The sequence below is a fragment of the Phyllostomus hastatus genome, unplaced genomic scaffold (assembly GCF_019186645.2).
Source record: "Phyllostomus hastatus isolate PE091 unplaced genomic scaffold, TTU_PhHast_1.1 phas_scaffold_585, whole genome shotgun sequence".
NCBI lineage: Eukaryota > Metazoa > Chordata > Mammalia > Chiroptera > Phyllostomidae > Phyllostomus > Phyllostomus hastatus.
The window spans coordinates 591,069-608,610 of NW_025334037.1; the positions used below are offsets into that span (position 1 = coordinate 591,069).

General features: G+C 49.1%; 1 protein-coding gene across 1 annotated transcript in view; it reads right to left on the bottom strand.

The window, feature by feature from the left end:
• Positions 1-1,516: 1,516 nt before the first annotated feature.
• The window catches only part of TRIM66 (tripartite motif containing 66), a 65,687-nt gene continuing 49,661 nt past the window's right edge, over positions 1,517-17,542 (bottom strand). The window contains exons 11-20 of the mRNA XM_045825230.1: positions 12,760-13,281; positions 12,407-12,599; positions 10,875-10,935; positions 10,275-10,449; positions 9,681-9,970; positions 9,070-9,196; positions 8,689-8,763; positions 8,166-8,318; positions 7,534-7,752; positions 1,517-6,775 (exon numbers count right to left, since the gene is read on the bottom strand). Coding sequence (XP_045681186.1) covers positions 6,716-6,775; positions 7,534-7,752; positions 8,166-8,318; positions 8,689-8,763; positions 9,070-9,196; positions 9,681-9,970; positions 10,275-10,449; positions 10,875-10,935; positions 12,407-12,599; positions 12,760-13,281 — 1,875 coding nt within the window. The 3' untranslated portion in view covers positions 1,517-6,715. The remainder of the gene's footprint in view (positions 6,776-7,533; positions 7,753-8,165; positions 8,319-8,688; positions 8,764-9,069; positions 9,197-9,680; positions 9,971-10,274; positions 10,450-10,874; positions 10,936-12,406; positions 12,600-12,759; positions 13,282-17,542) is intronic.

Genomic DNA, 17,542 nt, shown 5'->3' on the forward strand with positions numbered 1-17,542 from the left:
AAATTGTCATAAAATGACAATTAATGGATTTAACATATGGTATAGTTTATAGACATTTAATGAGTTTAACATATGGCATAGTTTATAGACATTTCATTATATATTTATTTACATTTTGTCATTAAAAAAAATTTATAACATTTTTATCAGGCCCTGGATACTCTGCCTGGACTGCCTAGTGGATGAAACAGCCCAGAGGCCACATGTGCAGGAAGCGGGGTCTGCATTGGACCTGCCTGCCAGCCCCATAGCACAATTAGTAAGGGCAAACTATAATATTAGTACTATAACATAATTAGTAAGGACAAAACAGCAGAGGACTCAGGACAGGTGAGGGAAAAGTTTCAGGTACTTGAAGGGCCAGTCTGGGAAGAGGTGGGGGACCAGAAATGATTTCCAGGTCTTGTCTTAAGCATTAAAAGCAGTGATTGTCTCTCCTTAAAACACAAACTTCTCTGACACCACATCCCTGATTTCTCTCTGACATCCCTGGCTTCTGAGATCGGGAATAAGCGAGGAAGAACACGTTAAGGGCACCGGAGGATAGCTGGTGTCCCAGGTGACATTGAGACACCCAAGTGAAGGTGTCCAACAGACCACAGGACAGGGGTTCTGGAACTCAGAGAGTGAATCCAGGACTTTTATCAGATTCTCTGAGACTTCTGCATCAATTAGGGTAGAAGAACCCAGTCCTAGCTAATTGAAACAGAAAATGAGTTTGGGAAAATATTTTTTAGGTGGTTCACAGAACTGTTGGGAAGGCCAGAAAATAAAACTAAGCTAACTGGTCTGCTGCAGCAACTGTCGCTGCCATGAAGCACCAGGTGCTTCAACTTGTTTTGCTGTCGCCGCCGCTGCTGCTGCCATGGAAACCCCACCTCGATGCCACCACACTGCCACCAGGAAGTCTCTGTGGTCCCTGCTTTTTTTTTTTAATTACTACCACTAGACCTGTATCTTGGCTTTAAGGGATGCTGGAAAATGAAGATTTTAATATATCTAAGTTCTACAGTGAGAAGCGAGCTCTGCCTCTGAAGACTCCTGAGGTGCACAATTTCCTGCAAACAGAAAAGGGGTTCAGATTCTATGTAGTTAAAATGAGTGAAAATTATTCATTATACTGTCCTTACTTTAAGTGGCTAGAAACCACTGGTGTAAAGTGGGCAGAGAGGAGAGCCAAGACTAGGCGACTAGGAAATATCACTTCATAAAGCACATTCTTAAAATACTTAGCGCCTACAAGTAGTGGGCATTCGCTAGACAGTTTTCCCTCACCTCCCTCAGACCTGCCACCTGCATTTTGAAGAACAGGCTGTGTCCGTGCAATCAGAAGCAGAGAGCTGAGTTCTCCCCCAGAACGGCTTCCCAGTTCACTCTTCCCTACCTTGTGTTCTGAATGATGCTGGAGTCCAGGGGCAAGAAGACCAGGAAGTGTGCTCAACAACCGCCACTGAAAGAACACTCCAGGACACAATTATTGGTAACAAAAAGTGCTATTTTTTTATTTGTTCTTGAATGTATGGGTCCTTTTAAGATCAGTGACACTTCCCCTTAAAATATTCCTCCCTCATTCCCCCAACCAAAACTTTGGATTCCAATGGCCGCTTCTAGGAAGAGGCCTAGGAGGAACTCTCCCGTCTCCCTAGATACCCGAGAAAGGCATGCAGCTTGAGGAAGGGGCGTACAGCTCAGGAAGCAGCACCAGCTACTGAAGGCTTTCCTCAGAGCAGCTCATTTTGGCCTGTGAGTCCCTTTGCCCTGCCTTGGCGAAGACTCCCTAGCTATGTCCTATGCCCAGTGTTCCCTTGTTCCCTGTGTGGCCTGAACTTCAGAGTTAGAATCACCGTTACCGTCTTTGGAGCTGGGGAATGTCTGAGAAATCACTGTTTTCCATACCCACCCCCACCCCAGCCCAGCTCTATAGATGGGGAAACTGTACCCAAGGCTCACACACCTCATAATTGGCAGAGACAAAACATAGGTATTCAGCATCTCAAATGAGATTTCCCTTTACACCACCTCCCTACTTCCAAGAAAACAACATACATTTGCCTCCAGCTCTCGGAACTGGAGCAAGCAGGTGGCCATGACCCGTACAGACGGGAAAGACCTGGCTGAAGGAGGCCAGGCTGACCCCAACCAAGCCCCAAGCAAGTGACAAATCACAGCACTTCTCCGTTTCACCTCCACCAGGATGTTATCAGCGACAGACATTCACTGGGCCAGGATTCTCCTTCTGGCTAGCAGCACTGAACCACTCATGAAGACATGTTCACCACGATCCCGAGCTCCTTGGATCACCATCCAACAGTGGCAAGCCCTAACTGGTGGGGGATTGTGTGATGAGCTTCCCACTAGCTTGATAATCCCATTTACCAAACTGCTTTGTGGTGAGACCCAGCCCACACTCTTGGGCTGATGTAAATGGGGCCTCTCAGCAAACATGGCTAAAATCTGTCTCTGTGCTGTGCTGAAAGAGACAGAGGGTGGGCCAGCCAATGCTATCCTCCTGGCAGAGCTCGTAAACATTGTGGCACAAGGAGAACTGGGTCCAGGAGGAGAAGCGGGCAGAAGAGAAGAGGCCAGCCAACACAGGGGGTGGGGCCAGAGCAGCAGCAGCAGCTGCGCTTCCTCCTGCCTACCCGGCTGCTCCAGAGGAGAGGCCAGAGAAAGCTACAGTGTGTCCCCCTGTCAAGGTCTCAACAGAGGCTCAGGCTGTGTGGCTGACAGGTGAGAGGATAATCCAGAGACTTGTGGTATCCTGGAAGCCAAGAGAAGAGGGTGTTTCAATGAGGAAGTGGTAGAAGGTGTGAAATGTGTAGAGTTCAGAATAGTTGAGGACTGAAAATATTCATTTAATTTGGCAACTGAGTGGTCACTGGTGACTTTTACGAAAAACTATAGAGGGTGAGGAGTGATGTGAGAAGAATCAGTGACAAAGATTCTTTTTAAAAGAAATGAAGCTGACAAGGAAAATGTGTAAGGGGCAACAGCCTCTAATAGGATTTTTTAGAATCTTGGGGAGGTCTGTGCTTGTTTGCAGGTTACGGGAGGTAACCAATGGAGAGGGAGATTGAAGACACTGGGAAGTAAAGGCAATGGGACAGGTGACAGAGCAAACTCTTGGAGGACATATAGCAGGGTTCGAGAAATAGGCACCAAACAGGAGCAAGAGGAAGGACAGAGACAGAGCGACGGGACAGGGGAGAAACTAGTGGGCAAGGAAGTCGTTGCTGTAGGGCCTCTCTTCCACAAAGCGGGCAGTGAGGCCAGTCACCTGCTGAGAGCAAGGGTGAATGGCATGGACTGGAAGCAGGATAATATTAAGTCAGAGACACACCAACCAATACTGAGAGTTCAGCTCAGGCTGTCACTATGGATCTGCCATGTTTAGCAGCCCAGGAAGAGGGAGGAAAAACTAGGGTGGTGCAGAAAGTGGAGAATGGTTAACAGTCACAGCAGAAGTTCGGGGGGATGAGAAACTTCAGGATGCTGATAGAAATGTCAGTGATAGGCCATAGGCTCAGGCTGGGGAGAGGAAGAAGTCCAGGAGAAGGCTGAAAGACCAGAAGGACAGCTGAGGTCATGGAAATGAGCTAAAGGAGCAAATAATTTAAGTAAACAGCAGTGAGGGAGTAGGAGAAGAGGGAGCACAGCTATGGTGATCCAAAAGGAAGGTCTCAGTCCAGGAGTTCAGAAAAGATTAAGGTGCTACCATGGACTGAGAGAGGAAACAGAGCAGGGCTCAGGAAGAAACAAGAAGGGGCTTGGTCTTAGGCAAGGACCTGTTGCCAGAAACAGGTACAGGGAGCCAGAGTGTGCCAGGGTTGATGGCAGGGCCTGTGTACAGCAAAGGCTACAGGGGTCTGGTGGCTGCCACTTGGTGGCACCTGCAGAGTGTGTGTAGTTGGCAACTGCTAGAAGGCAGGCAGGACCAACATGCCCACACTCTGGAAGAGTGCTCCACAAGTTCCTCAATGTTTGCACAAAAACCTCCTTTGCGTCAATGGAAAACACTTCATCCTCCTATTTCTCAGCACACCCAAGAAGCCCAATTTCGTCTCTAAGGTGGTATTTTGCACCATAAGAATCCAGAGGTCATTGTATCTCCATTTCCTGACTTTGTTGAGGGCCAAAGGATTTGACTGACTTCCAAATGGGGCCACTATAGATCTAAGCCAAAAGTGGGATCCACCCAAATGTTTGCAAAGAGCCACTGTAACCAATCACGCAGCTAATAGCTTTAAAAATTTTTTTCTAAAAAGACATGATCTGTTTTCTGCATGCAAAAACAAAACAAAACATAACCTTGACTCACAACATTGGTGATAAGCACACAGGAAACGCCACAGAGAGGGTGGTGCTTTCAGGCAACCAGTACAGGGACAGTATGGTGGGCCACAGCCTCACACCCTCAGAGGGAAGGACACTCTGCCTCCTGGCCCACACAGCTCAGGTGCTTAAAGGAAGCCTCTCAGCATGCAGGAGCTCTGTAATCAGAAGGGAATATGTGACTCTCTACTACAGAACTAAGATACTCTAGCCCAGAAGGCTGATCCCTGGGCCCATGGTGCTATCCCCAAGCTGGAAGCTTCATTGACAGAAGGAAAGCCAAGTCTCTAACCAGGCATTTCTGCTTTATATTTGTGGTCTCCAGCTGGTCCTGGGGAAGGATCTTAATCGAGTTTGAGCTAGACACAGCCTTCACCTAGCTGTTCAACACAAAGCACCATGAAGCTCTCTTGGGGTGGCGGGGGTGGGGGGAGGGGAGTGGGCCACACAACGAAAGATTACCAAGAGCAGGAACCAGTGAGGTAATTACAGAGGGAATCTTGCCAAGCTAACCAAACAGAGAAAAACATTCAAAGGTTGAAAGGGAAGTGGCCAGAACCTAAATCAGAAAGTCATGTGAGCCCCTAAGGCTGCTTTGGAGCATTAAAGACTTAGTTACCCCGACCTAGAAAACAGGGTATGGAAGCCCACCTGCTTAGGGGAGCTTGGAAGTGCTGGTGAAAGAATGGCAAGTCAATGGGCACACTCTGCTGTGCTGGGAAGATCTTCCAGCCTGGGTGGAGAAGGAAATGAGCAGTCCCATCAACTCACAAGGAGAGAAGAAATGCCTTCTGTGATCCAAATGTTCCCATCAACAAAGACCCTACAAATAAGAACTTCCCTAGACTGCATCTCTTAGCAAAAATAAAACCATAGCCTCAGACTCCTTGGAAATTAACCAAACCATGACAGGACCCCCTAAAGAGAGCTCTGTCCCCAGGCAACTGAAGTGCCAGGTCCATGGCTCCCTCACAACATCATCAATGGTTCTTTCTCGAGCAAAACTTCACTGGCCAGACGGCCTGACCTCTGGCATCCACCTACGCCTCTTCCTCCCTAACACCCTAAATGGACCATGAAGATCCATCTGAGATGCAGCCTGGAGCTCTGCTCCTGTTCCCATGGCTTCTAGAACACTTCTCTCTACTTTCAAGGAGAAGGAAAATCCTGAAATGGCTTCAGGGTCACAGAAGGGCACTGGATTTTCACCTCCCAGGTTTCCCCTTCTCCACCCTAGACAAAACTTCCCTGTGAATGCTCAGGCCTGGCTCCTGCCAGTCCCTCCAGCTTTCTCCAACCTCCAACAACAACAACAACAACAGCAACAGCAACAACAAGAGCTACCAGTAGAGGCGAGGCTTTTTCTGGGCTGTGGAGAGCCCGAGTGCAGGCAAGTCAGAGGACTCCCTTCTGATCTTTGGCTCTGAACGTGGCCAGGTTGAGGACTAGAATCTAAGCAGGAGGAGAGGTCCAGCAGAGTGAGCTGGTTGTGGTCATTCTCCTTGCCCAGGAACTCCGTCCCTAAAGCAGCTGTCTCACAGTTTCCCAAGCAGAACTTGGGATCCAAAATGGAGAGAGGGAAGGCGTGGCCACCAACAATAACGTCTAGGAAAGCAGGTTCTGACACCAAAGAGGAGATGTTAGCCCAAAGCAAGTGACATAAAGGTCTGGCTGTGAAGTTGGCATCTTCTTAAGCTCAGTGAAACCTGAGCCTAACGCTGTGAGTGGTCGAGGCACAGCCAGCCCGCTCAGCAGGAACGCCAAAGCAGCTGGAGCCTTTCACAGCAGTCAGGAAGTCAACGTCAGGAAAGGGGGCGTGGAAAACAAATACCCTGAAAACCGTTAGAACCCGAATAGGCACCTATTGAGACCTCTGACCTCCAGAAGCCTCCATTACCCTGCCCAGGGCTGGTGCCTCTATCCCGGCAGGCCAGACAAAGGCAACCAGTGACAGTCTTTGGCTGTGCTGGACCAGGGATCACAGGTCAGAACCTCTCTCCCTTCTTTTACCCTCTTTTGAGCCCTACACTCTGAAAGGTGAGAAGAGTCTGCTTTCCTCAGCAGGAAGAATTCACCAAGGAAGTTAGGTCCTCCTGAGCCTGACCAGGCTTGGTCTCATCAAGCTACCCTACACGTGAGATTACTCTGGTGTTAGGGAACACCTCCCTCTTTGCTCTTTATTACTGAAATCTTCTCTGTAGTGGAGGCACTATGGCTCCCAAATAAATGCTGTAAGATGCAAATGGCAAAGAAGGGAACTACATCAGCTCGACAAGACTTGTCTCATGTCCACAGTCTGAAGAGAATGAGCGGGAAGGTGGGGAGGAGTGGTCCAGAGGGTGCGGTGGCGCCACCTGCCAGAGCGCTTAGTCTCCTTCCAGCCCTACACCTGGGAGACACTGTTGGCCAGGCGGAAAGACATTCTTTTTGCTCTTTCATTCTCCTGAAAGAAAAAAAAATTTGGAATTAGAATGGCCTTCAGAAATATAGCATTTTTTAACATGAAAAGGCTGTAAGTGTCCAGCTTGGGACTCCCCAGAGCCAAAGTAGCTTTTTCCTATCCTGGGAATGCAACAGCAAAACTCACTGAAGGCACTAACCACTGTGTGCAAAGGATCGTAAACAACTGCGGGAGGCTGGTCTAACCCGCACACAGAAGGCAGGCAATACGCTTTGGTGAAATTAAATAGTTTTGAATTGATCTTTCAGGGCTGCAAAGGTGGGACCATCCAAAAGGCCAGAGCAGCTCTCTCGGCTGCAAACACCATCTCTCCTTCTTCCTCTACACCAAGGGTCTGAGGGGGTCCCTTCCTTGACACCAAACCCAGTCAAGATCAGGCTCTGAGACCAGGCACTTCTGTCAGGGGCATCGCAGTTCAGAATAACCAGCGCTGAGCAGGGAGTCAGGACACCACAGTACTTACTCACCCTGGTTCTGCCGTCACTTTACTGCATGGCCCTGAGAAAGTGCATCCACCTCTCTGAATCTGAACCTCAGGATAATGAGAGTTGAGGAGCCCTGCACTGTCCTGCTCTGCCTTCCTCTTAGGCTAAGGGACTGGAAATGAGGGTTCGTTGTCACCTCTCTCCTGTGCCACCCGAGCCGCTTTACTCTAGGTGCTCTCGCACACATGCTGCTGAGGTGCCCGCACCTGCCCAATCGCCCACCCACCTGCCTGCCAGCCGGCAGCAACTCTTTACCATGTGTCGCCGCCGCCTCTTGGGTTGGATGCCCTCCTGCATGTAGGGGGGCCATGGGAAGCCCTGGGGAGTGGAACACCCACTCTCGCTAGACACCTCCTCGGAGTCTGAGTCCTCCTGCCTCGGCTGGGCGAACTGTTTCTCCGGGTAGATCTCCTTCAACCAGCCCTCAAAGAATACTTCCAGGCAGCGGCCGGCCTCTGCAACCTCGGAGTCAGGCTGAAGGGGGAGGAGAGCAGTGATGGTCTGGCCTGTTTCCGCCAGCCCATCTCTTCCAGGCCTCTCAGGAGCTATGCACAGACCACAAAGCCTAGCTGGGTCTCTGGGGTGTCTGGAAATTTATGTTTCTCTCCTCAGGACTAAGAATAACCAGTTTGGTACCCACTCTTACAACAGAAAGGACCATTACCCAGATGGCCAGTCACTAGCACCCCATCTTCCTCTTCAGTCCATGGTAAAGCCCACATGGGGAAGAGACCTTTTAAACTATTGTGACTACAGCAGACCTCGGAGGTCTACTCCTAAGTCCCCAAAGCAGCCCAGGACCAAACCTGATACCCACCCACGTGACAATCGTGGGGCCATTGGGAAATAGGGGACAGGTCAAACAAGCAAAACATACATAAACATACATAATTGAACTTAGCACAGTTCCAGAACATGAGGCGCACATCTGACACCACCTCCTCTGGGGTGGTGTAGTGAGCTGGATCCTTCTTTTGCAGCTTCCTCCGGATGATTGACAGGTCCATGGGCCTCTTGATAATCTGGTAGTAATGCCGGGCCTTGGGGAGAAGGAAGAAAGCCGGAAGAGAAAAGTGAAGATAAGAGAAAAGAAGAGATGGAGAATGAGTTGGAATAGAAGTGAAAGGACATAAGAAAGAGAAAGGCAGCAAGAAGAAAAGTGTGGAGGGAGAAGACAAAGAGAAAGGGAAAAGGAGGAATGTTTTACTTGTCAAGTCAGGTCGGATACAACAGCAGCTGGGGAGAGGCTGTGGTGACCCTGTCCCTGGCCGCCCTGACCATCCACAAATTGATATACTTGCAGTGGCTGTGCTCTGAGCCCACCTGAGTGCCACCGTCATGTGCCCCCAGGCCTCGGGCCCCCTAAGCAGAAAGCACAGGAGCAGGCAGGAACAGCGAGGCCTTCCTTACCAGAGGGCTGACGGGTTCGTGGAAAGGCAGGCTGAGGCTATTGCAGCACAAGGACAGTACCAGCTTCTCACACTTCTGCAGAAATCAGAATTGGTGGTGTTACTTTGTGTGGGCCCTGATAGTGACCCTGATAACTCTAAAGGGGTTGGCTCTATGCCACAGGGTATGAGCCATCATATTACAGCAGTTTAGCCCCCCAGGCCAGAAAACAGCTGGCAGAGGGAAAATCATGGCAAACTCCCCATGGGCCAAACTGGCAGGGAAAGCCCCAAAGAGAGGCACCTGGAGAAGCCTCTCATTCCCTCAGAAATGCCTCAGCCCCAGCTGGCACAGAGAGGCTGCCCCTGGCATGGAGCCCTGCTCCCAAAGACCCCTCCTTACCTTCTGGTCAGACATGCTCAGTCCAGGGGGGGCCCGCACCGCAGGCTGGGTGTAGCGGGCATTCTCGCAGTCGTACTCCATCTCGGGCTGGGTCAGGCTGCGGCACAAGGTACACACCCAATCTCCCCTGCAGAGGTGGGTGAGGCCAAGTTAGGCCCCAGCACATTGCCCAGAGCTCCGTCCCTTGTCCCTATGCCCCAAGACAGGTGTGGGGGCGGGGGGAGTGACATGAGAAGCTGAGTCCCTAGCCTTGCACTGCAGGGAATGGCTTCCTGACCACAAGCTTTAGAGAAATCCAGTAACTGAGGATTTAGAGAATTCAGGAAGAGGGAAGTGATGAGGGGCTGGGACAGGAATATAGGAATAATCTGTGTGCAAGAGGAAGCTGAGAACAGAGAAAGAAAGGAGGCCAACTGAATTTTGAATATCCACCTTTCTGTGTGCTGAAAGAACACAGCTGTATGACCTCTGACCCACAGGCCTGCAATTCATGCAGGCTGAAAAAGGGGAGGAAGACCATCAGAGGGAGCTCTGAGGGCCTGGCCTGAAACAATCACCCTAGGACAATGCCCCTGCTGGACAGCTGATGGCTCCGGATTGGCCTGACTCACCCTGGGAAGCTGAGCAAGGCTGGCAAGTGGCAGGAAAGGTGGAACACTTTGGGGCAGCGGTCACAGCACAGCAACTCTCCCCCATTGAGGCACACAGCACAGAAGTCCTCGTTCTCTATTGGTGCCGGGGGCCCCTTCTTGGCTCCAGGGGCTCGAGGTATGAGTCTGTGCTCTTCAGGAGACGCCCCCTCCACCTCTGGTGACTGCTGCCCGGCCAGTGATGTAACAGTGACCTTTCTTCCTCCCAGACTCGGGGTCTGGATGGCATCAGGCAGGTTGTTCTGACTGACCTGGGAGAAGAAGGGAGTCTGAGCCGAGAGAGCACAGCACTCATGGGCTATTGAGGGAGGGGAGGAGGGCGGGGACTGACAGGCCCTGCACACCAACTTATTCCAGGACCACCAGCCAGCCAAGCTCCAGGAGTGCTGGCAGCTCACTCCTAATGTGCTTCTCGCAGGCCCATTACGACAGGGGACAAAGTCTGGCCAAGCTGCAGCCCCACTCAGAGAGTCAGGACAGGGCCAGAGCCAGAATTCTGGCAGTAGCAAAGCGAGAGATGCCAAGGTTCAAGGCCAAGGCAAAGCAAAGTGATACCTTAATGGACATGCTGGAGGACTCAGTGCCACACTCGATGATCAACAGGAAGCTTCCATCCTGATCGTTCTTTTGTGGCTTCAACTTGAACACGGGCATCTCTCCCGAGGAGGCAGCGCAGATCTTGAGCCGCTCCAGCCTCACATAGGGAATCTTGGGCTTGCTACTGTAGGGTCTATAGCAAGAGAAACACCCTTGGGTCTTAGTGGGGGCCTCCTCTGGCCCAACCTCTATGTAAGGCTTATCCAGGATCTCACAACTGAACTGCTGCAGAGATTTCCTCAGTCCAACCCTCGATAAACCTATAGTCTGACCTCCTGCCAAGCCCTGCTTAGGCAGGCCCCGTCAGCCTCTGGAAAGCCCTTTGGTCGAAGCAAGACGCTCCTTGAAGAGGGAGGACTGGCCAGAGCCCATGCCCCACGGTGCGGGAGCACAACATCCTTCCACCACCATCCCAGACGCTCAACCACCCAGATCCCAGAGTTGCAGGCAAACTCCTGCTTCTAGTTAAGTCATCAAGGATGCTTACTTCCTGTGCCAGCCTCCCAGGACATGGATTTGAGGGGGTGGGAGAAAAAGGCTGGGCCAAGAATCTGTTACCTGATGATCTGGTTCTCCTTGGCATCCAGCTCTAGGTCTCCTTGTTCAAAATTCTCATACTCTAAGGCAAAAGAAAAATGTCTGTAACATATATTTATGACAACATACCCTGTGACCCACACTCATATCTGCTACTCATACCTTAGGCCATCTACCTATCACACATTGTTAAATACACTGTAATCATTCACAGTGGAGAAAATCCTACCATGGCTCTCCTTCCTGGGAGGGGAAGAAGGCCACCTTCTTTTAAAAAGATAAACACTCAGAGGCTGCCTAGCAGTGATTGTTAGGTCAAGTGCTGAGAGGCCCCCTTCTTACCTACAAAGTGAGCTCAGAAATCACTGTTCTGCACACACTGGAGTTACCTGCTCTTGGGAGTCATTCTGTCCAGTCTCTGCCTTTTCAGCCAAGTGCTGGGATTCCAGCACTGCCTGAGAATCCAGCTCACACTCTGTGGGCAAGAGGCTCCTTGGAGCCCTGCCCTGAGTAGCGCAGTCTGAGCAGGTGGGCAGGCGGGCAGTGTGGGGAGAGAAGAGAAAATGAGCACTTACTGAGCTCCCAACTCAGCACTAGGTGCTATCCTGGGCACTTCCCACAGTCAAGCAAGCCCCCAAAAATGTAACTGCTTAAAATGCAGGGTTACATTATTGTGCAGTTAAGAACCAATAATTTTTCAGTGGGTCATTCAGTCAGTGTGAGGAAAGAAGGAGAATGGTTTCATTTTCATTTATTAAATATATAGGACATAGGCTGACCATTACAAACTAAATGCACATCATCCACTGAGCTGAAAAAGTCCCATCGGATCACCAGGCAGTTGCTCCCTAACTTCCCCACTAGCCCTCCCCTCCCCAGAAGAAAGGAACTTCGGCCTAGCCCCACTGAGAAGGGGTGCAGTAGATGAGAAGAGGATTCGAGACCATCTCCACTGGTCTAAATTCCCTCTACCATGAGGCACAACACAAATCCACATTACTGCCAGGTGCAAGGCAAGCTCTTGTTGCTTCAGAGTCCCCAAATGATTTCCCTGCAATCACTTGTCCCAGCAGCCTGTGAGGCAGCTAAGATTAGCCCCATTTATAGAAACAGAAACCAGCTTGGGCAGGTGAGGTATCTTACCCAGGATCAAACATAAAGAGGCAGTGCTGGTTTTCTAACTCACATCTATCTACTCCCAAGTGAGACATGCTCTCTTCCCTAAAGTAGTTTGCCAAGGCTCACCCTTCTAGGATGAGTTCTTCCTAACACCCTCTACCTGCAACCCAGACCCCCAGAATGCTTTGCACGGGGAATGTTACTAGGAGGCTAAGCCCTGGGCCATGCCTCGATCAGCCCTGGCCATGGTGAGGGAAACAGAACAGGAATCAATAAGCCAGTTCTGGGGGACAGAGGTGAAGTCAGCCTGAGAGAGAAGCACTGCTCCATCAGGCTAGAGCCTGCCTGCTACCTCTACCTCACCTGGGGATGCTGAGTACATCTGCTCAAGTCTGTGGCCAGGAAGAAAGGCAGGCTGCTTACTTGAATCTCACCTTTTGGAGTCTGGTACTGCTGCAGAGCTATGGATGTGTTGACCACCGAGACCACAGGTGGTTTTTTCACAGAGAGGTTAATTGGTTCCTCTAGTTCTGAGGGGATAGTCAAGTCCTTGGAAACATGTAGGCCAGGGGCCGTGGGGCCTTGTCCCAAAGAGTCAGCAAAATGGGTGGAATCCTCACTTTCCATCTTTGAAAAGTAAAAGGACAAGAAAAATCAAAGAAATCAGACACTTTTGCCATTAGCAGTCGGAGAGCTGTTAGGCGAAAGCCAGGAAAAGGCTTTCAGGGGCCATCCTTTTGCTCAGTGATGAACAGAGAAAGTTGAATGGTGTTTTCCCAGGACTTACCTTACACAGGGCATTCCCCACAGAGGGCTCAACCCCATCGCCAGAGCACAGGCTCCCTGCAGCTCGGCCAGGGCCAGGACTGCAGCTGGCTCCAGTTTCCGGCAGCACGTCGGAAGCCGGAGGCATACTCTGCAGAGGACAAGTTGCTAGACTTGGCACGGGCTGGGTGGGACCAGACATCAGGCTGGGCCCGGCCTGAGAGTAATCACTTGCTAGGCTTGTGATGGCCTGGGAGGAATCACTCATCAGGGTGGGCATGGACTGGGCTGTGCCACGCACAAGGCTGGGCACTGTCTGCAGGTGACTGGCTGTCAGGCTGGACATAGTCTGGTTCTGACCACTCAGCAGGCTGGACACAGTTGGTGGGGGGCCACTCAGCAGGCTTGGTACTGCCTGGGGGTGGCCAGCTGTCAGGCTGCTCACGCTCTGGATCTGTGGCTCTAGGGCCCTCGCCAGCCTCGTAGATGCCAGCTCCATCTCCACAGTGTTGGAAAAGCCCATAATGCTCACAGAGGTAGAGTGCTGCAGGAGCAAAGACAGGGCCGTCAGGCTGTTAGCTGGGGATGGCAAGAGGGGAAGGGGAGATGCAGCCCATGAAAGCTCTGCTCTTTTCCGTTCTCATAAATCCTCGTACTTCATTCTCATAGTACAATCTGTGACACCATTCGGTTGATGTCTGCTTACCCTACAGACTGTAAACTCCATTAAGGCATGGATTTTGTCTATTTTGCTTACCCTCTATATTTCTATACCCACGAACAGTGCCTGGCTGAATAAATAAATTAACAAGCTATTTAAATCTTTTTAAAAAACAATAATAATGCATGACGGTTTACAAATCTTAAGCCAAATGAATAGCAGCTTAGTTTTACTAACAACTGAGTCTATAAGCTTCTCTGAAATAATTATTGTTTTTATGTTGCTAAAATTTATTAAGCATTTATTGTATGCAAGGTAATTTGCTGAGTGTTTTACATACATTTCCTCATTTAATCCTTGCAGCAAACATTGAAGGCCTGTTGTGGAGGCTAAAAGGAAGAACCCACATAAACTAGAACAACTTCTGCCGTACTGTGGGTGCTCAGTAAGTCCTGTCTGTGGCTCTCACTGTGGTCGCTGTTGTTGGGACCCTAATTTTACATTGGAATGAAGGCCACAGGATATTACAGCAAGAGCTACTCATTTCAGGTACAGGAAGAAAGAAGGAAGTTGAGAACCCCCATCCAGAAAGGCATCTGAAGTTGTTTTTTTTAATGTTATTGGAAAATTAATTTTGTAAATTTCCATTTCTTTCTGTTTGTGCTCATGTATAGAAATAGAATTCATTTTTGTATATTGACCTTCTACCTTTTGTATATATTGACCTTTGTATATTGAGACCTAGTTAAAGTCAGTTTGGGATTTTTCTCTACACACAAATCCTGTCATCTGTGAATAGTAAGTTTTATTTCTTTCTTTTCTTACATTTGTTTTTCTCGCCTTATGCCACTAGCCTAGACCTGCAGTACCAGGTTATGCAGAAGTAGTTACAGTAGCCATCCTAGTCTTGTTCCTCATCTTAGGAGGAATCTCTTCAATACCTCACCACTGAGTAGGACTCTTGTAGATTTAGAATCTAGACCTCTGGCACTGAAGCCACAGCCTTAAGCCTGGCCTATCTGCCTCTATCTCTCTCTACGCTTCTTCCTCTCCCCTGTCTCTCCCACACTCTGTTCCTCCCTCTCTGTCCTTCCCGCCCCTGCTCTTGCCTCTCTCCTAACCTCCTTCTCTCTCTTCCTCTCCACTGTTTTTTTTTTTTTCTTATCGTTTTCTCTTCTCTCCTGGACCTTTCCCCCTATTATCTTTTAGCAAAGCTTGTATTTTCTATTCTTATTCTCAATTTTAAAAGCAGAGGAGCTAAGCATGCTTTATCTCGCCACAGAAAAGTTTGTTTTTCATATATTCCCTGGTAGCTCAATAGTCTTCAATAAAACAGGTTCAATATGCTCTATACTCTAGGTCCCAAGATAAGAAAAGTTGAGAAGGAGGAAGGATGGGGGAGTGTTCAAACCAAATGAGGCAGACTAGGCAGGGAGCCCCACTTGAGGGACTGCAGTTAGAAACCAAGGGCTATCCCAGACAGGCCCTGTGGCATCACCTGGTTGTCCTGGCTATGGACGACCATAACTTTGCAGTATTCTGTATTTCCTTATCTATGGACAAGAATACCCAATGATGACTGCACTCCCTGTTGCTAGACCGCACAGTCAAATCCTTAGAGCCGGACTCTTCCACCTTTCCCCTACTTGACATGTATATTTAATGCAGTTCTGGGGTTTGTTTCATCTACCGATGACACACACGCTCTCAGCCTCTCAACCTCTCTCAGAGAGATCTTAGTGCCGAGCACAGAGAGGACCAAAATCCACCCAAGCCCGTCCCAAGTAATAACAATCAGGCATTATATGTCATAAGATGTGCACAAATTAAACTCCCAAAGACAAAACTTCCCAGATTAGGGGTAGAGATCACATTTGTAGGATACCAACTCTCCTGTCCTGATTACTTATTGCTATCATGAAATGTGAGTTAATAGAATAACAGAGGAGAGGAGGGCATGCAGACTGAGCCATGGAAGAACTGTGGAAACTCTGTCATAATTTGTCTTAACCTGGACCTGGTGGACCTGCTCCCATAAATATCCATGACAGCATTATAATAGTACAAGATCAGTAACATGTCCTAAGATACTGCAGACTGAACTGGTCTCTTTTGTCTCCATGCCTACAGCCAATCTCAAGGAGGCCTAAGCTCTCAGGAGGTGGGGTGAAGCTCTGGCAGTGGTAACACAAAACCTAGGAAATGCCCATGGGGGGATTCTGAGAAGGGACTCAGAGCGAGTGCTATGAGGAAGTCAGCCCCAACTCCATCTGTACAGGCTATACAAACACAATGGCATTTCTGGAACCTGTGTATGCTGAGTATTAGTTATTTTTGGATGCTTTATCTGTCTCTCTTGAGTGAAGGGCTACAAAATAGCAAAACAAAAGGTACTCATTTCATGTACAGGAAGAAAGAGGGGAACTGAGGACCTCCATCCTACTCTTCTGCCAGGGTTACAGGGTGAATTGGGGTCAGGGGAGGATGTACTTTCAGGGTCAGGAAAGCAGGTTGAGTCTCTAGGGCCTGCAAACAAGGAAAGGGCTTCCAAAGTGCATGCTAGGGTTGGGAAAGGGCTTGGGAAAGCGGCCACTCCTGCACTGGGTGCTTCGCACACAGGAGGAGCTCATCTGTCAACAGCGACGATGCGGCCTGCCCTCTCTAGCACCCAAGATTGTTGAGAGGTCAAATGAGAAACAGTGGAAGTCTGTGGCCAGCTGTAAAGTCTGTAAAGCAATCACTGGCACTTCCAATCTGGCAGGTTTGTAATGGATACCCTGATCTCATCTTTACATACAAACCCTTCAGATTTCACTGGGAAAAACGTATATTTGAGATTTTCAAATGAAAATAACCACTTCCTAGTTTAGGGAGGAAAAGAAGTCAACATGCCAGAAACATTCACCCTGCTGATCCACTCAGGTTGCTTTTGGGGTGAGAGGGGAGACAGCCCTGCGCCTAAAGAGCCCCTCCTTACCTCCCTGACCTGGCGTATCCTCACGGCCCCTAATTTTCTTTCCTCCCAAACTGTACGTTCCTGTCCCTGTCCCTGTGCTCTTGTCTCTTATCTCTTTCTCTCTCTGTCTCCTCATCTCTGTTTGCACCTGCTTCACCTGGGGCTTCTCTGACTCGCCTCATCTAGAGTGCATGTAATCTGCCTGTCTGGACCACCTGCCTCCACAGCTTGCTGGCCTGCCACTTCCCTGAACTGTCTGACTTCCACCCTCTTCTGCTCACCACCCATGCAATCTTCACCATCCAGCCTGTCTCCTGCTCCACCTGTTCTCTGTGCCCTCTCCCCAACCTCACCACCCGGATCTTTTTCTGGAGTTCAATCTGTTAACCATTATTATTATAATTATAGCCACATGATGATGTCAAATATCAGAGAAATCACTGTTCTTTCATTTTATCAAAAAGGGAAATTAAGACACAGAGTAATTACCCATATTTCCCAAGCCTGTTTAGGCCCAAGACTAGGAATCTTAGCCTGGCCTTAAAAATTTGCTGGCTGGTCTTGATTTTGTGCCATTAGCTAGAAAACTAGTGCCCAAGTAAGAGGGAATTGAGAAGTCAATAAACAGACACTTGGTGCACACATGCCCTGTGTTTAATATCAATTTCAGGTTCTTACAGCAAGATAATGGTGCTGGGGATAAAGTAATGCAGGTAGGGTGGTGTTCCACAGAAATTCACTTTTTCAGATATCTGAAACATACCTTTAAATTTTTATTTTGAAAGGGAGCACTTCTGAAACAATTTACACACTATCCAGGCTTACTAAACATAGTGCACAAAGACTAATGAGACCATTTCTTCAGTGACGCAAAGAAATTCTGAGGAACTTCTATATTGGGGTGGGCTGTACATCAGTGGTGCTTTAGGTAACTCCTAAGAATGTAGGGCTTAGTTTTTCCTCTTAGTTCTCACAACCTGCCACTTTCCAGGTGAAGTTTCTTGCCTTCTCCCTTGTTGTTAGCTGCCATTATAGAAGTCCTGACTTCCTGCTTCTAATCTGCTTTGCTGTAATGTAAGAAGAAGAAAACCATACAACTAAGCTTTCTAGGTCGACAATGCTGACTAGACACCTGAGTGTGGGCTTGTGTTCGCATACAGAATATAATGCATGAAGTTTGTGACATCT